This window comes from Crinia signifera, chromosome 6 (genome assembly GCF_055691185.1).
Source record: "Crinia signifera chromosome 6, ASM5569118v1, whole genome shotgun sequence".
In the NCBI taxonomy this organism is placed as follows: domain Eukaryota; kingdom Metazoa; phylum Chordata; class Amphibia; order Anura; family Myobatrachidae; genus Crinia; species Crinia signifera.
The window spans coordinates 200,478,523-200,504,987 of record NC_139222.1 but is presented as its reverse complement, the minus strand read 5'-3'; the positions used below and the strand labels follow the sequence as shown (position 1 = coordinate 200,504,987).

The window sequence follows — 26,465 nt, the reverse complement described above, 5'->3', positions numbered from 1 at the left end:
GTGGTTTTAAAGAAAACAGGGAATACAATAATGTTGTAATGAAAGCAAGCAATGGCTACAACGTATAAATCACTCAGACCATGAGTATTATTACCTCATTATGTAACTTACATTTTTAGCCACAAACTGAATCAAACTGTAATCTCCATTCTCGTATGTGTCTAAACTGTCTCCATCATCCCAATATAGTTCTCCTTGAGCTAAACCATCTGTTGAAAGTGCCACTAACAGTATAAGAAAATTTTTGCGAGTTTCCTCTGTGGTCATACCAGGTTCCTGGTGGAGAAAATGGTAAAACAGTGACTCGTGTACTACATGTGAATATATATTTTACAAACATGACAGCTGTTACAAAGGTTTCCGTAACAGACCTAGTTAGGTGGAAAACTGGCAGGGCCTCATCAACCAATTGGCTTTGGCTTTAGCACTGGGTCCTGGGGTGGGGGAGGGGAAGCACCGGCATAATAGATGCTGCGGCCAGTGGCGTAGCTACAGGGGTCGCAGCGGTCGCAACTGCGACCGGGCCCCTGAGCCAGGGGGGCCCAACCCCCGCCACTGTCCGGCCGTCCTGACAGATTGGTCATTAACTTGACCGGGAAGTTTCCCGGGAGGCCGTTTACATTGAAGCCGAATTGCGGCCGGGACCCGGCCTCATTACACAGTTAAGTGCCTTTTAGTGGGAGGCGGCAGCACAAGCCCGTGTCCCCGTGCGTCCCCGCCTCCTCTGACTGCATAGAGCAGGGGTGGCCAACCTGCGGCTCTCTCCTTAATGAGCCGCAGGTTGGCCACCCCTGCTCTATCCAGTCAGAGGAGGCGGGGACGCCCGGGGACACGGGCTTGTGCTGCCGCCTCCCACTGAAATACACTTGACTGTACAAAGTGTAGTGCAGCTCCCCCCACCCTCATCGCAGAAACTGACTGGGCACACTGATCGGCTGGGCGCGGCCCGCGGAGCACCTCCCCCTCTCCATATTTGGAGGACGCCCAACGTCATCACCCTCTGTCCATTAGCGTGCAAAACTCCAAGTAAGTTACCCGGGAAAGGTGTACCTTGATGGGGGCAGCCAGGGGTTATGTTAGGGGGGTGGGGAGAATTTTAAACATCTGTGGAGCAGCAGAAAAGCTGCGCTGAGGGAGGGGGGGTGTTGGTGGAGGTAGTGGATGGTTTTCTATGAGAGACAGTGTACAGTATGTTGTGGATATATGTATGTATGTATGTATGTATGTATGTATGTATGAAGGAGGCAGTGTATGGATGGATGAGAGTGGTGGTGTATGTACTGAGTGAATGTATGAGGGTGGCGTTGTATACATGTACTGTATGTATGAGGGTGGCGGTGTATGTATGTATGTATGAGGGTGGCGGTGTATATATGTGTGCACGTATGAGGGTGGCGGTGTATATATGTATGTATGAGGGTGGCGATGTATATATGTATGTATGAGGGTGGCGGTGTATAAATGTATGTATGAGGTTGGCGTAAATGTATTCATTTTTGATGGTGGCGTGTATAAATGTATGTATGTGAGAGGGTGGTGGTGTATAAATGTATGTAAGAGGGTGGCGTAAATGTATGTACGAGGGTGGCGGTGTATGCATGTATGAGGGTGGCAGTGTATAAATGTATGCATGTATTTGGGTGGCGGTGTATATGTGTGTGCACGTATGAGGGTGGCGGTGTATATATGTATGTATGTATGAGGGTGGCGGTGTATAAATGTATGTAAGTATTTATGATGATGGCGTAAATGTATATATGAGGGTGGCGGTGTATAAATGTGTTGTATGTAGGGGGGCCCCAAGCTGACCTTTCGCACCAGGGCCCATGAACCCTTAGCTACGCCCCTGGCTGCGGCTATACCTACTATTGTAAGGGTCTCTACATATTGCATGATGATGCCATGGAATCTGCAAAAACATCCTCCCAAAAATGGCCACCATGATACAGTCAGCAGATTCTAGAGGTTCTACAAGACCTAGCGAGTCTGTCAGGAGAATGCAGTGACAGACTTGGAAGTGCGGATTCTGGGTGCAAAACCCCTGTCAACAAGCACGTAGGCATGAAAAATTATAATGAATCTATGGGGGGGGGGGGGGGGGGGGAGTCCTCTTCTGTATTAGGCTAGGGCGGCTGGGAACCTTCATTAGGCCCTGAAAAAAGGAACATCTGTGCAAAAACAGAAACACAAAGACCATGCTCAAAGAAGTCTGATTCTGAGTCATATGCAGTGCAAACACAACAACGGATGCCTGCAACGAATGAAATGCAATTGCAGCTACAGTATATACATATCCTAATGTGTACAAATCTAAGTGATCACACCACCCTATTCTTTCATGTTTGAGAGCAGAAATCATAATATCACCATCATAATTAAATGTACACCTTGCTAGATGTCTCCTGCCTATGTCTATATACAGATGTAGCGGGATTCATCTTTGCAGGTGATGGCGAAGGCGATTTTTTGATTGCATGCTACTACTTAAGGCATGCGATGCGATGCGATGCAATGCAATTTTTCATTGTAAAGACCCGATTTTTAATTGTATAGTCAACTATGGGTGATTTCATACCCCCACTATCCAACTACGCATGGAGTTGATTTTATATAGTGTGGCGAGCGCAGCGAGCCCCGCGAGGGGACGCGGATTACTTTACATGTATTCTGCATCCCCCCGCCACGCTTCGGGCTCGGTGGCTCGCTGCGCTCGCCACACTATATAAAATCGACTCCATGCGTAGTGGGGGTATGAAATCACCCATAGTTGACTATACAATTAAAAATCGGGTCTCTACAATGAAAAATCGCATCGCATGAATTGTATGCCACTATATTGCATGCAATGCAATGAAAAAATTGGGCGCCCAGATATTACACAAGTACCGAATAATAGAATGTCAACATATCATTCCTGGTTCACTAGCTCAACTGGTTGCTACCCCCCCCCCCCCCCCCCCCCCCCCCCCACCACCACCACCACACACACACACACAAAAATAAAAACACAGAAACAAAATAAATAGCAATAACATGCTGGAAATATACAATATCTGAATGTGTTGCACACAATGCATTAACAATAGTGAGTGACCATGGCTACATGCTATGCCACACCCACAAGACGGTTCTCTTACATGCAGTCACATTGTGGCTGCCCAATTACTACCCAGATAAATGGATGTCAAGTGTAAATTTCACTTGAGGGGTGTGGCTAGTTTTTAGATTAGGTGTGGCCAGCATCAAAGAAGTTTGGCTAATCATTAGAGAGAAAATAGTATAGTAAAGTGTAGTAAATACTGCTAGTGGATGGTAATGTCCCAGGTTAATAGGGTGGGTGAGACGCTCGCACGTCCCTGTCCACTGTCCCCTCACAGCATCCACCAGCGCTAGAGATATGTCGCACTGGTGGGCGCACTGAGGCTGGCTCCATCTGTGTATATATAATATATATATAGTCTGTGTGTAGCCGAAACACTACCACCTGCTGGCAGTGAGTGAAACTACACTTCTTTCACACATACAGAAACATAGAAGCATTCACATATACAGATAACAGAGGCAATCACATATACAGATAACAGAGGCAATCACAAGGTAGCAGACTAGCTTTGGGAGCTTTTGTTTCGAGCAGGCTCAGCTAGTGTAACATATATATATATATAAAATGAATAATTCAAGTGTGTAACCTGATACCTATAATAGGAGGTGGGCCTCCAGGCAGTGGAGCCAACTGGGGGTTAAACCTGTGCTCCTGTGGGCTAGTCTGATACTGGATGCATGTGCAGTATGTGGACACTTTCAAGGTTTGCAACACAGAATACAAAACCCTAGGTTTTTCAACAATATCAATGGTTTCTTTTCCCTTTATTACTCTTATGCAACCATATACTTTCTTTGTATTCAGATTTACCCACATCAGTTGCCTTCATTCCTTAAGTACAATTCAAAGATAAAACAATAAATTGCACTGTTTATGAGAAATTATCATAACATTTTTCTTTAACTAATTCTCTGTCACGGTGAACACAAACGGCATTCATATGTGCTCATGTGTGGTGGCAGCTGTGCACCATCCTCTTACCTGTGCAGGTATAATGAAGCCGCCTCTAATGTGAAGATTAATAGTGTCCAGAGGTGCTGGAAGAGTCATCCATTGTCCTTTACTTTGAATTTCGCCACCCTGTAATTTTGAGTTTATAAAGAGTAAAAAGTAATGTACTGGTCTGGTGGTTGACATTGGGAGAACACTTAATAAGAAGCTATTTAAGAACACTTATCCTGTACAACCACACTTACCGCCACACTGGCATGGCCATGCGTTCTTCCTTTTCCTCCTCATATAATACTGGTCAATAAATGCATCCAATTCCTTATTACTACTTTGGGAACGCGACATTAGTCATGGGTTCAGTGTGATATGTCAACATTAGCCATCTTGACATTCATAATGTACAGTAGACACTGATAAAATGTCTATATATGAATAATAGAATGTCAACATATCATTCTTGGTTCGCTAGCTCAACTGGTTGCTACTGGTTGCTACGCCCCCCCCCCTTAAACACATACACACACAAAAATAAAATCACCAAAACAAAATAAATAGCACTAACTGCTGGAAATATACAATATTCGCATGGACCCGAATCAGTATTACCTACTCCTGCAACTGTAGTCATGGATGGCTCCACCATGTTACACCACTAGGTAGGTGCTGGGGTCACTGCAGGTCATACAATCAGTGGCAGATTTAACAATGAATGATATTTGTTGCTCCAGCCAACGAGCTCCTGTCATTTTTCAAACTTCACAATCAGTAGCTGATTGGTTGGAGCATAATCATTCTTAAAGAGTGAAAATAAGAATAGCACTCATTGTTAAATACGTCCCTTATTATGATTATCAGGTTTCCAATTATTCAAATTATTATAAACAGGTACAACAAATACATTTATTATGCAATAAACAGGGCCGAAACTAGGGTTTCCGGCGCCTGGGGCAAGGCAGTCATTTGCCCCCCCCCCCCCCCCCCCCCCCCCCCCCCCCCCCCCCCGACGTGACACACACACACACCAAATGACTGCCTTGCCCCTGGCAGCCAGCGGGGGTCCGGGGACAGAGAGCGCGGGTCCGGGGACTGGTGTAGCGACAGCTTTCACTCCGTCTCCTAGCGCTATTTGCCTGGCAGCGGGAAGCACTGATGACTGAATTCAGCCAATCAGCATCCGGCAAGTCTTTTCAAAATCTGCTTCCCGCCCACCGCCCGGCACATAGTGCTAGGAGACAGAGTAAAAGCTGCTGCTACAGTGTACAGTGTAGCCTACACCAGTCCCCAGACCCCCGCTGCCTGTCCCCGGACCCCCGCTGCCTGTGCCCGGTTCCCCGCAGCCTGTGCCTGGACCCCCGCTGCCCGGATCTCACAACGCCTCCCTCCATGCAGCGCCCGGTGCGCCTGACCCCCCAGCCCCCCCTAGTTACGGCCATGAAGTAAACAAAAGAATAATAATAGTACAAGAACATACCGATACAAAATCATACCACACGCCTGCAGGAAAATATCCCTTAACTTCAGTTTTCCCCTCTTCCAGGACTGGAGTAATCAGAAGAGCATTTCCCCAGAGGAACTGGTTGCCAATTTTCCAAGTTTTACGGTCAGAGGGAAACCTAGACGGGAAATGAGGAAATATCTGTAAGCCAGGTTCTTCCTTCCACATCCAAATACACTTCCCAACATGCTAGAAACACAACATCTACTCACTCCATAAAGAGCGCTCGTGCTACAGTGTCTCCCAGAGTGTGAGCCTTATGGAACAGATTGTAAAGGTAGGGAAGGAGCATATAGCGCCATTGCACAGTCTTTCTTATGGCTGCCTGGGCCTCCTTGCTGAACACAAATGGTTCTTGTGACTGAAACAGTAGAAAACAGATTGTTGTTATATACTTTGGATTAATTTCACCCATCTATAATGAGGGTGGTCCTATGATATAAAAGGGAAATAAATGTTTAAAATTGCAGTACATAGTCAAAGTTGGTTTAATTAAATGAGATACAATAGGAATTGGAGATGCTGGTTTCATGCAGAGGGTGGTCATTTTAGCTCGGTGCATACCTTCCAATTCCTGATTAACCAATAGGCTGATTAGGCTGCAGCCTAAGGCACCAGGACTTGAGATGACAGTGGAGGAATAAAATGAAGGCCTAATTTATTTCATGCTTGTTAGCTATCACTCATCCCAATGTACTGTGGGGGTAGATGACTGCCAGACGGCTGTGCCAATGTAACTTACTGACCATTACTTTATGGACATTGTGCTACAGCGCCAGCTGGGCAGCCTAAAGCCAAAGTCTCCTTCCCACGCTACAAGCACTAGATACTACATGCTACAACCACTAGATACTACAAGCATTAGATACTACATGCCAGTTGTATAACCATTTGAGTTTTAGAAAGAACCAAATTATTACACAAAACTTCAATCCAGCATTAAGATACAATAACATTATCACATGTCAACTGAAGAACTAGCTAACCGTTGCATCCATTGTGTTGTGGTTTCTCATGAATGGGTAGAAGGCGCCAACCTGACTCCAGCGTACACACAGCTCCTCCGTTACATTACCCACAAAGCCACACAGATCTGCCCCAACCAGTGGAACCCCGAACATATTGAACAGTAGTATACCTGAGAGGGAATCAGAGAAAGAAGATGGTTAGTGTAAAATGATTTTGTAAATGGACGTCACAGAAAGTCCTACTGAGAGTAGCTTACCGGGTACTGTATGGAGCAGCTGGTCCCAGGTGCTTTCTACATCCCCTGTCCAGTGGCCTGCATAGCGACCATGACTGGCGAATGTGGAGCGAGAGATCACAAAAGGACGTTTTCCTAGAATTTTCACCAAAGCACTGGCATAGCAGATAATAATTGTTAGTAAACAGGCCCCTTAATTATTTTCGATCATTGTCATCATCATCATCTAACATTTCTAAAATATGATTAGATTACATTACACAATACAGTATCAATAGAAAGTGAGCATAATTCTAGACATTTAAAGCTTGAGAGCAGGGCCCTCTTACCTCTTTGTCTACCAATGTTTCCTTATACACTGAGGATCTGATTCTGGTTGACTCAGTAAACTGCGAAGATAGCAGTTTACGAGTCCCTGAGAACCTGCCCCGCCAAAAAACCAGCCCATGAAGCGCTGGGTGCTCCCATGTCCCATCGCCACCACCGCCCCCGTCCTACCCCCCATCCCCCCTAACTCTCCACTGTAAATGCCCTGGCAACATTCTAAATCGCCATGGCCATTTGCAATTGGGGTTTGGACTTGCGCACAAATGCGTATGCACAAACCCCAACAATCAAGGCAGTGGCCAATATCGGTTTATTGTGGATGAACCAGAATCGGCCCCTGAGTGTCTTTACGACACACAGCAGGAGGCTCACAGTGTGACAGTGATCATACCATAAGCCCATTTAAATTTTGCAAACTTGTTGCATCACAGATACAGCTAGAAGACTATCACAGGGATGGTAGTTTGTGACTGTAATCACACAGGATTTTGTGTAACACAGATACTACTGTACTTTGCAGATTAGGCACAACAGAATGTGGAATTAAAGAATTCTGTAGCTGCTTGTTCTGGAGCCCTGTTACATAGATCCAGACTTAAGGCCTCCATACACAGGTCCGATTTAGTCCAATGTCATCCAATTCCAACAGATTGGGCTGATATATTGATGAAATCAGGCAAGATTGGAGGAGCTTGACATCAGTGCAAACCAATGCACGTTCCCGTGTGCATCGGATTGGTTTCTGTATACATACCTGCATCATGTATGATATATTGGAATCGGATCATCAGTGGCACATTGCAAGTGCTTTTTTTAGCATCCGCGATGTATCGCATCTATTTCCCCTTGAAGTCCCCTGGCAGCTCCCCGGGAGTTCGTTTACATGTGATAAATTGCATCCTGGTGTGCTTTTGGGGGAGCTCAAGGGAAAACAGACCCTTTATGGGGGCCTTCAGTCACACACAGATGTACAAATGTTGCAAACACCAGTGGTCTGTGTACACTCGCAACCCAGTTTTGTTGCATCCAGTTGTTTTAAGTATATGAATAAGATTCACATTGCGCGACTGAGGGCCTTATTCTGGTTCACTCCTTCTGGCAATTTCCTTTTTAGATGGACAAAACCATGTGCACTGCAGGGGGGCAGATGTAAAATGTGCAGAGAGAATTAGATTTGGGTGACTTATTTTGTTTCTGTGCAGGGAAAATACTGACTGCTATATTTTTACACTGCAATATAGATCTCACGTTGAAGTAATACCCCACCCAAATCTAACTCTCTCTGCACAAGTAACATCTGCCCCACCTGCAGTGCACATGGCTTTGTCCATCTAAGATGGAATTTGCCAGAAGGAGTGAACCAGAATAAGGCCCTGAGTTGTACAGGATCTGGCGTGCTGATAAGGACTACTTAAGCCACAGTATAAAAGAACACTCTCTGTGTTATTACCTACAGTAGCCTTGTTTTACTCAATTAAAAGCTGCTGGGACATCCACTAAATAATTACTGTTGATAGAGCCGGAAGCAGTAAGGATTAGTGTAGGGTCATGTTATACATGTTATACATCATCATGGTCAAACAGCTAGTTGAGTTCATTCAGATTTATAATGAGCTATAGCTTTCAGATAGTAGTTATTTCCTAAATGGAACAATTATTTTAAAATATTGAAAATACATAACAGTACATGGCTAATCTGTTTCATTTAAGCATCACTACTTATTATTACAAGTATATTATCCTACATTTATGTCATCTATGTATCAATGTCTAGGTATTGTTTTATATTTCAAACAAAAGAATCATTTATGTAACTAAATCCTCACTTACTTATGGGTTGCTATAGCTTCAGTAAATCCATACATGTTGTGAAGGTTGTAATGTGATGAGAGGTGTTGGTGGCTGGAAGCACAGATGGTAGTATCCCGTAACTTTCCCCCTACAACAGCTGGAAGAAAGACAAACGCTGGCAAAAAGGACCTCTTTATTATATAAACATGGTAAATGCTAAAGCTCTGTCTGAAAGGGCCGCAGTCAGCATGTCGGCTATTGGGATGCCGGCAGTCTGAAACATGGCTAGTTTCAGTCTTCATGCTAGATCTAGCAAGAAACTATGAAGTTACACAGGGTTCCACACAATCATCACATTTATTACTTTAGATCATTATCTTTTTGTTAAAGTCACACGGTAAATCTGGGGTTTCTATTCTTCTACTGAATGATGAGCCGACATTTTTATGGTGTTCCAAAGTTAACCCTAATTCTAAAAACAATTATTATCTTTTTTCCTCTCTCTCTTCTCTTTGCCCCCCCCCCCCCTTTTTTCTCTCTCTCTCTCTTCTCTTTGCTCTACCTTTTCCTTAAAAATTATTGTAACTAATGTTTTTTTGCCTGTATATTTTTTTGTCTCAAATGTAAACTTCAATAAAAATTTAATAAAAAAAAAAAAAACAATTATTATCAGTTCCAGTCACATGAATATGCCTGTAGCAGCACACTCTAAAAGAGTCCCTTTGTAGTCCAAAAGGTCAAACAACTATAGTGAAAACTGTGCTCACATACCTCCCAACTTTGTTGATATTGGGACCTGCTGTGCGGAAAGCATGACCGGCCCAAGAAGGGGGTGGAGCTACAATTGGGGTGGGTGTGGCCTCTGGCAGATACAGCATGGCCTAGCACCATAACCCCCTTTTTCATCACTTTGGGGATATTCCCCGAGCAGCTGGCAGCTGGGGCAGCATAGATGCTGTGCGCATGCAAAGGAGCAGTTATCAAAGGCTCCTCAGTTTGATTAGTGGGACTGCCCCGCTGTAATAGGAAAAGTTGGGAGGTATGTGCTTATAAGTTAGCTTGAGTCATGACTGAAATAAACCAAAGCACACAGTTACCTGTAAAAAGATATAACGAATGTCATTTATTGATGATATATATATAAAAATATGTATATATATTAAAGAAATCAATTGCTGAATAAAATATAAAAATGAAACAAAAAAATATATAAGAATATATGTAGACTCAAAATCGGGATAATTGTATCTGCAACCTGAAAATATATTATCCTCTGTATCAAAGTCTGCGTGATATTAATAGGGGTATTTAGTATTATATTCTGTTTAAAAGGAAAGTGTCCGCTTAATATATGGAGACCCCTATAGTCTGTAAAGGTGCCCACACACTAGAAAGATCTGTGATCGTAAGATGTGCGCATAAATTAGCCTTGAAATCTTTTTTCCGTCCTGGACAAAAGATTTCAGGGAAGAGCACATCTTTATCAAAGATTTTTTTTAAGATCCCGTGTGCGTTCCTATGGATCTTTTGTTAAATCTTCTGATCTTTTGTGCAGCACATAAGATCAGAAGATTCAGCTAAAGATCCACGGGACCGCGCATCGGACCAAAATCGGCCGATTTTCGACCGATTATCGGTAAACATTGAACGATATATTGGCCGATTTATCGGAAATCGTCCAATCGCCCCAAAAATCGTTCTAGTGTGTGGGCACCTTTAGTGTGTCAGTGTCTGGCACTTTTGTTCCGGTATGATATTGTCGAAACTTACCAGGAACATATGGAGGGTTTTCTAGTTTGTCATCTGGGCAGCCATCCACTGAGCCGTGAACATTATTAGCCGGTTCATTCATGTCCTATAACATAGAAAGTTATTAGCTGCAGCTAGTACAGTACTATACTGGGTCACCAGCCTACAGTGAGACATAGGGTAGTATTCAATGCCGGGGGTGAGCGCCGGACAAGGGGGTAAAACGGCGGGATCGCAGAAAACCACATCAAAACTAATTTAACCAAACTGGCCAAAAATGTGTTTAATGACCTTTTAAGAAAGGGAACCAAAGGCAAAAATCATTTCTGTTGTGTCTTAGAAGGAACAAAAAAAAAATACTTTGTGGCTGTGTTTCGCCAATATACTACCTTTTCAAAATAGTAAAAACCTGGATTCTGGGCCTAATTCAGTATGGATCACATATAATAACCCGATCTCAGCAGCCTAGCATCTGCCATCCTTAACCCTTTGAGAGCCACGCAAATTTGTCAACATAGGTGTGAAAATTGCCAAGCAAACATTTTTATTCATCATAATGACCTGTAATGTTTACCTTTATATAGGAAATATAATCTTTTTTTACACAACATTTTTTTATATGAATTTCTATAACAAATGTGAGGGACACTGGCATTTTTAGAGGATATTTCGCACATCTCTCACAGAGATGCTGGTACTCGTAGGATTAAGCAATGATAATGCAAGGGCAGGTGCATACCAACCCCCTGCCTGCATTTCCAATCAAACTGCAATGTGATTGCAGTTTAGGAGGAATATCGTGACCATTGGTGTCCCTCTATGACTGCAGTCTGAGTAAGTCTTACTCAGGCTGCCTGTCTCAGCCCGGCTTGTGAGGGAAAGGTAACACTGGCTCGCAGTGCAGTCCTTGGCCTGGCCACTCCCAGGAAATGGAGACACTGTGCCCCCATTTCAAGAAACACCAGTCGCCCCCGCCCAATCCCTTCCTGCAAACACCTGTCAATCAGGCAGAGATGACCGCAGTTTTACAATGGTAATTGGAGACTGACCCGCTGTCCATCCCATGGGTCGCAGTGTCCTGTGAGCAGGGGGGGGCATTAGGGGGAGCCGAAGATCACTGCAGAAGAGATGTCGTATGCATGCATGCACAACATCTCTTCTGAGCATGGTGAGAGCCGGAGGGGCTGCCCAGAGCCTCTCCGCCTAAAAGTGACAGAAACAGGGCTCGCAGTGCCAGGCAATGCCCTCTTTGTTTGAGACTGTGATCTCGTTCTGCATCACCTGAATGTGCACAGAAACATTGTAACAGTATACAGTACACAGTATCCATTCAAATGATTGTTGCAAAATGTGTTGGCTGTGGGGGATATATGATTATGTATTCATTGGGACACCTTCATTAGGTCGCCCCAAGTAAGGTGGACATACATTGGGTCGACATGCCTAAGGTCGACAGGGTCATAAGGTTGACAATGCATTAAGTCGACATTGGGAAGGTCAACAAACAAAATGTCGACATGGGTTTCTCCCTTTTTGGGGGGAGCCTGCAGGCGGTATTACATGCCCTACCATCCATTAGGGCGTGAAGGGAATAGATTAATGTGCCAAAATAGCAAGGCACCGTGCCCAAAGCATGACGAGTGTGGCAAGCTATGCGAGGGGATGTGGTGCATCGATACTGTGTTGAAATTTGGGACAAAAAAATTTGAATACCCCATGTCGACCTTTTGACTGTCCACCTTCCCAATGGCTACTCACCCCCTGCCGACCTAAGGCATGTTGAACTTTTGTCTGTTTCGACCTAAGGCCTGTAGACCTTCAGACGTTGACCCAATGTATTTCGACCTTAGTTTGGTCAACCTAGTGACCCATACCCCATTCCTCTTGGTGGTGTGTCTGTCTTAATGTTCAGCATGAACACTTAACATTGTTATATAACCATTTCTATTGTAGGTGGAAAACTCCTTATTCAACTCTGAGGTGGTGTACTTGTGCAAGGTTGGATGCATGCCTGTAGGTCAAGTTTCTAGAGCAGTGTCAATGAGAATATTATACATTAGTCATTTACAGATAATAGCCTGGATTTCATTATCCAGGTTGAGACCCTTAGGGCTTAATGTTTACACCTCTAACATAGTTTTAAGCTCCTCTTTATTGATTCGTTTGGTGTCGTCCCCCTCTCCAGTTTTGTTTGACATCGGTAAACTGTAAATGCTGTTGGGTCAATGTTGTGACAATTTTTTAAATGTTTGGACAGTGGACGTTCCTCTGTACCTTTTCTAATATTCCTAATACAGTATGTTCTGCTGTCCTAACTTTGACGGGTCTCACAGTTCTCCCTACATACTGCTTTTGACATGGACATTCTAAAATGTAGATTAGTCCTTTGCTCTGGCATGTTATTCTGTCTTTAATCTTGAGTATGTTTCTGTTAGATGTGGATACAACTTCTTGAGTGGGTTTCGTGCTTCTGTGTTTTGTTATCCTGCATGCTTCACAGCTGCCACACTGGAAAAAACCTGTTGAACCATCATTGTGGTTTGTGTGTTGGGTACAGGGGCTATGTGATTTTATCCTAATTTGGTCCATATATCTGGTGCCTTCTTGAAGAGAAGTTTAGGTTGTGGTGATAAGATCTACTGTATGCAAGGGTATCATTTTTCTCCAAGATCGGCCAGTGTTTGTTTATGATTCTCATTATTTGATTAGCTTGGTTGGTGTTGTGTGACAAAATATATGTTGCCGTCATTGCCTGTTCCTGGTTTGGGTTTGTACTCTAAAAAGTGTTTCTCTCTCTGTCAGTTGCGCAGTTTCAAATGCTGTGTCTATGATTTTTTGTCCATTCGTTTTAAGACCCAGTCCTAGTATATCATAGTCCTGGATGTTAGAGCAATTTCTCCTAATTCTCTTGAACTGGCCTGTAGGTAGACCACTTAATGACAAGATAAAACAGTTTACAGTGATCTCCCTTCCATAAGATCAATATGTAATCTAAAAATCTGACCCATACAGCAGGATCAGGCAGAAAAATCGGGTCAAATCGCATGTCGAGACACCCGGTCTGAATGCGCAGTCCCGTGCGCATCGGATTGGAGTCGGGAGGTCGGACCAGCTGCACATAAGATTTGCTAAATCTTATGTGCAGCTGGGCAGGGGATGCCGGAGCAGGGAGCTGTGCTTCGGGAAGGTGGAGGGAGCAGGGTGACTGGGACGCTGCGGGCGGATGGCGGGGGGCGCTGCTAGTAGGGCAGAGGCAGCGGATGCTGCAGGGGACAGAGGCGGCAGTAACAGAGAGCTAGGCATTGTAGAGATGGGTCGTTCACGAACAAAGCGAATCTTTGAGGCGGATCCCATTCAAGAACGACTGAGCCGCCAATCCCAAAAAGGTGATCCGTCGTTCTTTTACTTTCAGTTTTTAATTACAATGCATTTTCCTGATCTCAGCACTGCCAGCTGTGGCAGCTGAGATGTACTGACTCCGGAGACTGAGTTCAGTGCTGCTACTGCAAGTAAAATAAAGAATAATAAGGCTGCTGCTGCTAGGGATGGCCAATGGTGCAGACGCCATCGATGGTTGCCATCGATGGCGATTCTGCACCCAGCCATCGATCAGTGTTTTACTCGATTATGTATGTTCTTATTTGTTCAGCTCAATTTTATTTTTATTTTTTTAAGTAAAAAATAATGGGAATAAATGATTGTAAGACAAAATATGCTTCGTTATTAACAAATTACCCCTTCTTTCAAAGTGACCGTTGATCCGCCTAAAAGATACAGATATTTTCACTGACTGATCTGCTGGATCCCAGCTCTCGCTAGTGATACATTTTGCCCATCTCTAGGGGAGCCGGGAGCTGTCAGTGCTTGGGAAAAAAAGCCCATACAATGAATGGGCAGCCTGTGATTGGCTGAGCGCTCTCTTAGCCAGTCATTAATTGGCTGAGAGAGTGCTCAGCCAATCACAGGCTGCCCATTCATTGTATGGGCTTTTTTTCCCTCAGCACTGACAGCTCCCGCCTCCCCCTGCCCGGCTCTCCGTCACGGTCACTGTCCCCCGCAGCGTCTCCTGCACGCTGCCTCTGCTCTTCTAGAAGCGCACCCCACCAGCAGCTCAACATTTTAAACAGGATTTCTCCCACCACTCGCCGCTACACCGGACCCTGCGGCGAGCAGGAGAATAGAAAAAATCCTATTCAAATTACTGGGCGGCCGCTGATTGGCTGAGAGCTCAGCCAATCAGCGGCCACCCAGATTTTGAATAGTTTTTTTTTTACAATGCTCCCGCCGTTCGCCGCTGCTGACTCTCCATTTCCCGCGGCGCCCCCTGCCACGGACCCTCTCCTGCAGCCCCCCCCCCCACCCCCCAGACCCTGCTCTCCCGCTGCTCCCCGGGTTTACATTATGATAAATCGAGCCGATTTATCACATGTAAAAAATGGCACATCAAGTGCCAAATCTTGTGTGGAAAAGAATTCATTCAGAACCCCATAAGCGCTACCTCTGATAACAATATATATATATACCAACATCAAAAATTCAATAGGGAGTGATATACATAACTTTCAAAAATGGACAAATGGCTGTTGTCCCAAATCAATAGTCCTCCAGTTATCTGAAAAACAGTCCCAAAAAGATTTCAAAATTTGGAGTGATTTTTGGAGATGATACAACAATTGGTGCAATATTTCTTTAAAAGTTGGCAAAATAATTTATTCAACAAGATTCACTCACAAACAGGCGATATATAAAGCACACTTTAGAAAATTCCCACGGCAATTACAACTGGGCTCTTCATTCAATACTTTCATCACCACTTGGAATATGGTAGTATTCTGAAATCAGAAGTGACCTCCACGGCATCCAAATATCGTTTTTAATCAGGATGTCAAGGAGACCACAAAGTGGGAAGACAATTGGTGCAATACGTTCAAACTGATAAACAGAATTTATTTTAAAAATGCACTCACATAGAACAGGATAATAAAAGCATAGGAAATGTCCCAAAGGCAATAACTGCTAGGCAACTCTTCAAAACCTGGATTCTAACCAACGTTGGAATAGAGGGAGATCACTGGAGACCAAGTGCCGGCTCGAGGGTCCAGATATCCAGGGAAGAGGATCGCCAACCAGAGATGTCAAACGGGACCATCACACACATTGTCCGAAACGCGTAAAGTGTGTGACGGTCCCGTTTGACATCTCTGGTTGGCGATCCTTTGGCCATGCCTTTGGGACATTTCCTATGCTTTTATTATCCTGTTCTATGTGAGTGCATTTTTTAAATAAATTCTGTTTATCAGTTTGAACGTATTGCACCAATTGTCTTCCCACTTTGTGGTCTCCTTGACATCCTTATTAAAAACGATATTTGGATGCCGTGGAGGTCACTTCTGATTTCAGAATACTACCATATTCCAAGTGGTGATGAAAGTATTGAATGAAGAGCCCAGTTGTAATTGCCGGGGGAATTTTCTAAAGTGTGCTTTATATATCGCCTGTTTGTGAGTGCATCTTGTTGAATAAATTATTTTGCCAACTTTTAAAGAAATATTGCACCAATTGTTGTTGTATCATCTCCAAATATCACTCCAAATTTTGGAGTCTTTTTGGGACTGTTTTTCAGATAACTGGAGGACTATTGATTTGGGACAACAGCCATTTGTCCATTTTTGAAAGTTATGTATATCACTCCCTATTGAATTTTTGGTGTTGGTATATATATTGTTATCAGAGGTAGCGCTTATGGGGTTCTGAATGAATTCTTTTCCACACAGTATTTCCTATGGTGCATGACAAAACACCATTTTCATTTAATACCCTAGCTGCACATCCTCTTAGCGCTGGTTTCTAGAAATATCTTTTTCTATCAAGTGCCAAATCTTATCAAGCTCCCCCGGGGAGCTGCCGGGGAAGCTCAGGTGAAATCGGGGCTGACTTTTCCTTAGGACAAGTCGACCTAGTGTATGGGGGCCTTAAGATTTGCACTGAGTTCCTGGATAGACCAGATAGTATTGTCTTCACAGTGACTCATAAACAAGTTTGTAAAGCTCTGTGCGAATTATGTCCCCATGGTGGTCGCGGTTACTTGCAGAAAGAATTTGTCCTCAATCCAAGTGTAGTTGTGTGTTGGAATATAATGGATAACGTCATATATGAATTTGGCCTGTTGAGAGGTCATGTTTGGGTCCTGTTCCAAGTAGTGTCTTATGCTCTCAATGCCTTGTCTGTGGTCAGGTATGGAATATAGTGATGTGACGTCACTGGTGGCAAGTCAGAGGTCCTTGTCCTATGTGATATTTTCTAATCTGTTGAGAATATCTGTGTTTTCTTCAGGTAAGATTATTGTTCTTTGATGTACTTCTGAGGAAGCCGCTGAAACCAAAGGCGGGGAAACGCGTAAAGGAGCTATTCACCGGTACCGGTACCCCTTATTGCTACTATTGAGCCTCTGATTGACAGCCCTAACCCCGGGAGCGTGGACGAGTCCACCTGGCTGCACTGCATTTGCAGGGAATCTGCAGCTGAAAAACCCCGAACCTGGCAAGTTATCAAAGCTTTTCAAGCATTAACATCACTAATTGGTTGTGCATGTGAACTTCCATTTACGTATAGGAGCTGTGAGAGAGCTGCCTAGTGTGAATTGGACTAACCGGCCAATCTCCAGGCCAATATTATAACTACTAACCCTACTAATTGGTTACTGCATGCAAAAACACTCTCTAACACATAGGAGCTGTGAGAGAGCTACCTACTGCCTAAATAGGACTAACTGACCATCTACAGGCTAATATTAAAAACTGCCAGTCTTCCTAATACAGGTTGGGCTAGATAATTTTCTTGGCACCCCCAAAGGAATCATTCCTTAATCAACTCACCCCCATCCCCTATTTTTTACTATATCTTTTTTTAAATTTGTATGATTGTGTACTGTGTACCACCGGCCGGTGACTAAATGTTAATACAAAAGATCTAAATTCTTTTAAATAAATTTTGTTATATTCATAAAAAACTTGACTCAGCGCTATCACTAATTTCTTTTCTATTTGTCCTTTCCACAAGGGGAGGAGTATTCCCTTGATAGTGACAGCAGCAGACTCAAGTTTATCATTGTTATATATATTGCAGATTTGCGCTCTGACAAACCGTCTTGCTTTCTAGGGTTGTAGGTAAGAGTCTAAATATTGAGACGATTGGTGGTTAATGAATTTATCCTGGATATGATGAGTCTAACCTGTCAGCACCAGGGATTTCTGTGTTACCAGCTGTGACCTGGGTGGGCCAGTGGAGGTCGCTGGAAACTAGAGACTTGATGATTTGATGAAGAATGTTTGGGTGATCGATGTTTGACTACCGGTCTGGGAACCAATGTATTCTTCGGCCTGGGAGCCGGGGATGCAGGTATAATGGTCTGGGTACCAATGGTATCAATGGTCCTGGGAACCGATGGTGACCATCGGCCTGGATTGCTGGCCTAGGAGCCAGTAGTGACCTTTGCTGGGAATAGCTGGATTTGGCACAGGCTACTTCAATAGGAAGCTTCAGGTGGAATGAACTGGAATGTAGTCTGGCAGCTGGGGAGTTAACCAGGATGCTAATCAGAACAGCAGCAGCAACAGGTTACAGGTGCAGACTAAGAAGCAAGGGTTTGCCTGGAGCCTAGGATCCCTGATACTGGAGAAAAGCACACAGGGAACAGAACAGTTGATCAATGTGATTTGATATTGCTGGGCGCCTGACTTATATAACCCATGCTTGTCTGTGATTGGCTGCAAGTCGCAGCATCAAATAACTCAGGAAGCACCTGTTCATACCTTGATCATGTGATCAAGTGCTAAGGTCAGAATGTCAAAATTTACAGGTAACCTATTAGAGCAAATATGGCTACGTATATGTTAGTTGGGCACCCACTAAGCTATTTGCTTAGTTTTCTGCGTCCCCTTGCTATGCTCGCCACCCTTAGGGTTACCAACTCATCCCTTTAATTCGGGATTATTCATATTAATTACACAGGTTCTGTGGCTGGCTGACTTCAAGACTCCATTTCACCTGGTTTTAATCAGCCACAGACCCTGTGTAATTAATGTGTCCCGGATTAAAGGGATGAGTTGGTAAACCTAGCCACGCTTCGTGCTCGGTGGCTCGCTGCACTCGCCATACTATATAACATCAACTCCACGCCGACATGGATAGTGGGGGTATGAGCGTACTAACTATAGTGGGTGCCCAACTAACATATAAGTACCCAAATATGTTAGATGATGGTCTTCAACATGGAAGAGCCTAGAGTAGAGACACCTGACGTAGCCTGTGATTACTACAGCAGACAGGAATCCTCACAGGTGAGTAATCAGCCAGGAATGTGTTGCTGCAGCATGGACACAGACAAGCCTGAAAACACTGGGAAACTGAGAAAACAAATGTGAACTAAGTCAGGTTCATGACATGACCTGTGCGTTCCTAATGTCCCTGTTTATCTTGGGGAGGTAATAGAAGACTGTAATTATGGGATGTGGCCTATTCAGGAATGTGTGTTCTTTTTTGTTCAGTATTCCTGTTTCTAATCCCTCTTTGAGTAATGCTGTATATTCTGTCTGGAATTTGTCAGTTATTTGGTAAGTCTTTTGTAGGTGTCATAGGGCCGTATTCAATGAAAATATTCTCCGTGCATGGCGAGCGTTTTTTTTTCGCTCGCCATGCACTCGCCGTGTTTTTGCTGAGATTCTCCATGTTTGGAGATTCTCCGCCACGGCACTTTAGATAGTATTCAATGTGACTGATACTCACCGCCCCTCGCGGCGAGTATCAGCCAATCCAGCGTATGAGGTGACGCCGCAGGGAGCCTGAGGATGGCGGCAGGCAGGGAGATGGAAGTCTCCCTGCCTGCCCCAGAACGTATGTGGGGGGGAGGTGGGCTCCCCGGGAGCCAGGCAGCACAGGCTGCCCATCTGGAGAGCCAACAGGGGGCCGGGTATTCACTGCACCCGATCATGCATATGTAAGGATAGGGTGCAGTGAATATATGAATATCTAATGAGCGGCTCGGCTCCCGGCCCCCTGCTGGCTGCTCTGTGTAAAAAAAAAATATATATATTTTTTTTAAATTAAATATATATTCATGTGCATATATAAGCACATGAATAAAAATAGCATGCCCTTTCACAGATTAAAATTCCTGATTTTTTGACACCAAAATTAAAACAAAAAACCTTTTATTGTAAAAAGTTCATATTCCACTTCTCCATGAAAAGATGGAGAATTGCTACACGGAGAGACACGGCGAAAATCACTTAGAAAGACGGCGAGAAGTGCACGTTGAATAGGGTTGCTCGCTTTTTGAGAGCAAAAGTCTCCGTCCAAGGCGAGAAAAGCACAAACTCGCCATAAAACACGTAGAATTTTTCTCATTGAATACTGCCCATAAAGTAGTCTGTGTGCTTCTTTTATGTAATAGTTCTTGTTGAGAATAACTATTCCTCATCCCTTGTCCTCTGGTTTGATGTTTATGTTCCTATTGTTACTTAATTCTGTCAATGCCCCTTGTTCTGCTTTGGTTAGGTTGTTGTTAGAGTTTTTGTGTGGTTTCTCACATAATTTCATTGTCATATTCTAGAATGTTATTAATCTCAATGTCCGATAGTGTGGTTTGGGTAGAATTGTGAGGAAGGTTTTAGTTCTTTATGTTTGAATTCATCATTTTCTTTCCTTGTGTGCTGTGGTAATGGTGTTTAAATATTTCTTAAGAGTCAGATCTCTAGATATCAATGTATGTCTCAAACTGAAACATTTTTGCAGTAGGTGCTAATTTTAGACCTTTCACTAAAACTTGAAATTGTTCCTAGTTTGAGTATGTGACATTGAGGTTGAACACTCCCTGTCCCTCCAGTGTTTTCTCCGGGTCGATGCATGCTGGGGGCGGGTGGCTGATGTCACATGACCTTGAATAAAATATGTCCCCCAGCTGTGGCATTACACTGCTGGCTCTTGAAGCCCATTACTGGTTCCAAAATACAGCGAACCCCTATTCTTTTTGTCCCTGGTATTTTTGGAACCAGGACCAGTCCTAGAACCTGGTGCTGGTTTCTTAAATACGGGGGAACCCAAGTAAATTCCCCCTCCGCATTTTTAGGAAACCAGGACTGTTTAAAAAAACCTGGAGCAGGTTATATTTGGGAAGGGGACCGCATGCCGTTTTTTAAATATTACCAAAAAAAATCGCACATTCCCATTACTGAAAAATTGTTCATTAAAAAAAAAAAAAAACTCCCCATTACATGTGCAATTTTCGGCTGAAAATGGCACATGTGACGTGCAATTTTGTGTGATTTTTAAGCTGTCCCTATTACATCTCATCCAATATTTGTCTGGATTTGAATGTAAAACAGAATGCACAGTATATGTCATGCTTACTTACAATCCACAGTCCATCAAACGGAACCTTTTCATGAAAGGCCTTTATCATGTCATGCCACCAGTTATGGGCTTCAGGGTTTGTGAAATCAACAAACGCAGTCAAACCAGGCCAAACCTACAAAAGGGAGATAATGAGGATCATACTTTGTACAGATTATCCAATTTCATCACTAAAATAATAATAATATTATATATATATATACTATTTTAATGGCGGCACTCGGAAATAAAGTAAGCACAGGCAATAAGTTGTCTCTGCTTACTTTATTTTCAAGTGCCGCCGTTAAAAGAGTATCATACAGGAGCCATCGTCTCAGCATCTTCTCGGGGAGGAGCCTGTGGAAGAGCAGGCATATTACTTAGTTGCACTGAGCTATTACACACAGTAAAAATGGATGCTTTATATCAGGTGGCTTGTCCTAAATCACCATTTATAGTTTTCACTATACCTTGCCCACTAGCGGTTGTCCTGTCTCATTGGTGATAAAAACACCTCTCTTCAGCCCATCCTCAAAGGGTAGATAATTTCCTCTGGAGCTGGTAAGACCAATGGCTGGTTCCTGATAAGAACACACATTATTAAAGTAAGATACTGGTTAGTTTTGTACATGTTTAAATCATGTACAAACAGTATACATTTTCCATACATTTATCCTTACCATTATCATGATGTATTTCATGCCCTTTTCATGAAATTCATTAACCATTTCTGGCATATCGCCAAAACGTTTTGGGTCATAGGTGAAATCTAGATACTCATCCATGTAGTCAATGTCATTCCACGCCACATCCTACGAAGTATAATACAAAGTTTTGATTATGATGAGTCCATAATCACATGTCTATTAATCTATAATGGTGTCTTCTCTTACAAAGGCGGTTACAGCTCAAAAATAATCCTCTACCTGCATGAAAAGTGTACAGATGTAATATGACATTAGGAGCCCTGTGCTGTGTCCTAGCGACTAAAACATGCTTAATTAGAATGGTTTGGTAGGAGGGTCTTATTATCCTTAATATTTTACCAGAAAATGTAACACTAATACTGATGATGTAAGATGTAACATCAATTTACAACAAGCAGACTAGAAAACTATTAGTGTTATGATTGGTGGTAAGACTCCATTATTTATTATGCCAGATAGTGAACTCTTTCTATGACATGTATTATTAGCACTGGTCATAGCCTTACAGAGAGCACAGGGCCCTAACTAGAGGTGTGCGACACAGAGCACACTCAGCCAATATGGCTACTGCAGTGCTTTCTTTGCATACTTCAGCTTTTACAGCCCCATGGGGCTTCCCGAGGATGCTCTGGGCAATTCCTCCCAATAAGTGAGGGCCTCGCCCCCTCATCCCTGGTTTGGAGTTGTCTCAGCATTTTATCCTACAACTATAGGTTCAGACATCAGTGGCCTTCAGGGCCATGAGATTCTCACCCTACTCACCGACATGAACAACTTTTCATTTCTTAGTGGAAAATATGCATCCATAGTGGAATTGCCACATATATGAATTTCAAACACTGGGTGGCCATCTGATTGGCTGAGAGAGAGCCCCACCGCCTGAAAGCACTCCTTCACCGGGCTTTCAGGCTCCACCACTCCGGTCCCCACTCCTCAGCCACCAGCGTTCAGGTACCCGCTCCACGCCCAGCGCTCTATTCCCTGTTCCTCCGCCACCAGTGTTTTGATGCCAGCTCCAATGCCGCCACCAGCATTCCGGTCCCCGCTCCCCTGACGCCTCCAGCAATCCAGTCCCCACTCCGGCCCTGCTCCCAGAACCCGCAGCTGATTGCATTTGAGCGATAGCATGTGGTTAAACACCACATGCCATTGCTCATGCAATTCAATAGATATTGTATGCAGCACATAATATATATCGACATTCGACGGCGTGTCCACGCATCGCGTTGTATGTACCCTTAAAAATGTATACAATCATTTGATTTATCAGGCAGATGTGGTCGAAATCCAGTGGCGTAACTATAGCACCGCAGCCCCCGCGATCGCGGGGGGGCGCTGTGCATATGGGGGCGCCAGGGAGGCTGCGGTGCTATAGTAATCCCCCCGCCCCCCATCCCCCGCATGCTTACCTGTCCGCGCGTCCCGGCTCCCCTCCTGGCTTCAATCAATGCTATGGAGACGGACCACGATAAAATGGCCGCCCCATAAAGCAGACTGTTCTCTGAAACTGTCTGCGGTATGGGGGTGGCCATTTTATCGTGGTCCGTCTGCATAGAATTTATTGAAGCCAGGAGGGGAGCCGGGACACGCGGACAGGTAAGCATGCGGCAATGGGATGAGGGGGCACAGGGGGCACGGGGGGCTGGCCGGACAGACGGACAGGGAGGGGGGGCGCCCCCCAATTAACGGCGGGGGGGGCGCCCCAAACAAAGCTACGCCACTGTCGAAATCAAATGATTGCATGCAATACCTCACAAGTGTATGGGCACCATAACTCATGGCTTAATTGCTGGCTTCTAGGGACTGCATTAGCTGCAACCCATAGAAGCCAGCAGAGCAGGGAAGTGGCTTCTCATGCAAAGTGCTCTCTCTCTCCTATTGCACTCCGGACTGGCGGTCCCAGGGAAAGAAGGCACCTCCTTCTGGTACTGCATGCCTGGCTGGAATGAGCATTGAGTGCTTCCAGAACTTCCGGAACTTACGTAGCGTATGGTTTTTTTTTTCAGAGTCCAAGCCACCCTCCTGTGTCCACGCCACCGTCTATTACATTTAGTAAAGTTGTGACAAGCGAGCCACCGAGCCCGAAGAGTGTCAAGCGAAGCGAGTCCACGAGGGGACAATCGCGATCCATGTAGCGGCTAACGTAACTGGCATAAGCGGTGGCTGCAAAGATGAGGAAGTACAGGCAGCAGTCCTGCACCCAAAATCTACTGCTGTATAGGTACTTGTGTATTATCTGGGTGCCCAATTTTATCATTGCATGCCACTACTTAAGGCATGCGATGCGATTTTTCATTGTAAAGACCAAATTTTTAATTGTATAGTCACCTATGGGTGATTTCATACCCCCACTATCCAACTACGCATGGAGTTGATTTTATATAGTGTGGCGAGCGCAGCGAGGGGATGCGGATTACTTTACATGTATTCTGCGTCCCCTCGCGGGGCACGCTGCGCTCGCCACGCTTCGGGCTCGGTGGCTCGCTGCGCTCGCCACACTATATAAAATCAACTCCATGCCTAGTTGGATAGTGGGGGTATGAAATCACCCATGGGTGACTATACAATTAAAAATTGGGTCTTTACAATGAAAAATCGATGCGATGCAATGAAAAAATCGGGCGCCCAGATATTACACAAGTACCACTGTATACTATAATGTATGGGGACCTACATTCATAAAACTTCTCTTACCAGAGGAATTTCAGCATCCCTCATGTTCTTCACTGCTTCTCGAGTCATGTTAGAACTGATGTAACCCCAGCGGCACAGATGGAATCCAAGGCCCCAGTAGGGTGGCATAAAGGGCAACCCTATGATAAGAATTACATTGCTTTATTAATTATGTCTTTATGACATACAGTAATTCTGGTTAAAGTGATGTTTGAAAGGCAGTATTCAGCAAAAAAAGAGCTAAGAGTCTAGAAAGGCCTTTAAAGTTGTTAATTAAATAAAAGAAAACACAGACTTGCAGGGGATTCATGGCTTCAACAAATAGAAAGAAAACGACAGTAAAATAAATTATGCATAGCCAATGGATTATTATTGGTATAATCCACTAACAATGGGTTTTCACCATAACAGAGACAAGATATATACAGAGGGTCTGATTCCGAGGTAGACGCCATGTAGATTTCAGGGATTGGATTGTTGCGGGCAACATTGCCAATGTAAGCATTAGATCAGAGATGCTGCCAGTGGGCCTCTCTGTACAAATACCCGTGGCTGTAACAGTAGTTTGTTTTTGCAAATTCTTTATGTATAGGATCACAGCAGTGACAACATTTGTTTCCATCTCTGAGTCAGGCCTAGAGTGATGTAAGAACATTGATGAACAACGCTGAGTGGATCTTAAGGGGCCTACACACGGGGAGATTTGCTGAAGTTCAGAATGCTTAGCAAGATTGCTCGGCATGTGTCAGCAATGTGTGCTGAGAGATCTGTCAGGGCCTGTGTTCTCCGGTGAGAACACTGGCCCTGATCGGCGATTAACTAGATTTATCCAGCATGTTGGATATTAACCCTTTCAAGTCCAATGTCTAGTAGGGCTCAACAGCCCTAGGGCTAGTAGCAGATCCAAAGGTGAGTAACTTTAAAATAAGAGCGTTGTTCAACATTCAATGTAGACCATTTTTGAATAAAAAAAAAAATTACAATTAATTAAAAAAATTAAACCAGACTGAATTGCCAAAGAAAATTTGGACTGCAGGTGATAGCAATGCGCAGGGCCGTGCATCGCTATCGCTAGGGCCCGTACACATGTAGGGCCATTGCTAAGTGATCTGGTTAGATTGCATAGAAAATGTCCTGAAATCGCCCCATGTATAGTCCCTATCAGACAAATTATTGCCATAAAGGTAGAATACATGTTCATACTGTAAGCATTCAAAATACTAGTAGAGGTTTTATCTACTATGTATAGTGTAAATGTTAATTAAAGTAAATTAGGGTTGTTTGTGTGTAAAGAGGATAACCCGATGAAGAGTAGAAAAACTACAGTAATGCAAAATGATAATTAAATACGCATGAACATTGCACGTTTCCTACCTATGGGAATGGGTGATCCGGCCACCGCCGCTGGGGAGAGTCGGCGGGAGATGTGGCAGGGGGAAGGGGGTTGGGGATTCAGCACCGGGTGGGCTCCAGGGGGGGGGGGGCGAGGGTCACTCACCTGCTCCCAGCTCCTTTCTTCTTCTTTGCCGCTACTGCTGCCCTCTTCTGCTGCTGCCCTCTTCTGCTGCACAGTACCGCCCTCCAGTGGCCCGCACCCAAGGCAAATGCTTAATGCTGCCTAGTGCCATACAGCCCTGCTTTACATCATCTTAAAAATATTTTCCCTAACGCAATGTCCTGTTCCAATAGTCTCTGGAAAGTGCATAGAGTAGACTAGAGCTTAAAGACCACTTATTCAGGTTTTCCAGTTAAATGCCATAATTTCCTTGGCTTTATGTAAATAAATAATTACACTGATGCTACTTGAGGGCCCCAAATTCCCTGTAAAATGTACCCCAGATCTGACCACTATAAACTCAATCCCACCAAGTCACCACAGTTGTTCGACCTCAACCTCACTCTCACCTCCTGTAGTAGAATGCTGGATTTCTCTGCAACAAATGGTCTTCTGCCCATTACTGCTTCTGTTCTCATTCTCTCTGTCTCCTTGCTATCACTGAAACCTGTCTTTGTACATCCACAGTCCTGGCGGGGGTGAGTTGGGGGTAGCCTGACCAGGGGGTGCCTATTCTCCCT

The 26,465-nt window shown here is 44.2% G+C and overlaps 1 protein-coding gene across 1 annotated transcript in view; it reads right to left on the bottom strand.

The window, feature by feature from the left end:
- Positions 1-26,465, bottom strand: part of LOC146007188 (lysosomal alpha-glucosidase-like) — a 45,162-nt gene that overhangs the window by 3,199 nt on the left and 15,498 nt on the right. The window contains exons 6-17 of the mRNA XM_083145554.1: positions 24,411-24,529; positions 21,690-21,821; positions 21,480-21,590; positions 21,032-21,145; positions 10,642-10,726; positions 8,911-9,028; positions 6,775-6,908; positions 6,536-6,687; positions 5,762-5,910; positions 5,526-5,667; positions 4,085-4,183; positions 112-276 (exon numbers count right to left, since the gene is read on the bottom strand). Of these exons, the coding sequence (XP_083001680.1) occupies positions 112-276; positions 4,085-4,183; positions 5,526-5,667; positions 5,762-5,910; positions 6,536-6,687; positions 6,775-6,908; positions 8,911-9,028; positions 10,642-10,726; positions 21,032-21,145; positions 21,480-21,590; positions 21,690-21,821; positions 24,411-24,529 (1,520 nt within the window). The remainder of the gene's footprint in view (positions 1-111; positions 277-4,084; positions 4,184-5,525; positions 5,668-5,761; positions 5,911-6,535; positions 6,688-6,774; positions 6,909-8,910; positions 9,029-10,641; positions 10,727-21,031; positions 21,146-21,479; positions 21,591-21,689; positions 21,822-24,410; positions 24,530-26,465) is intronic.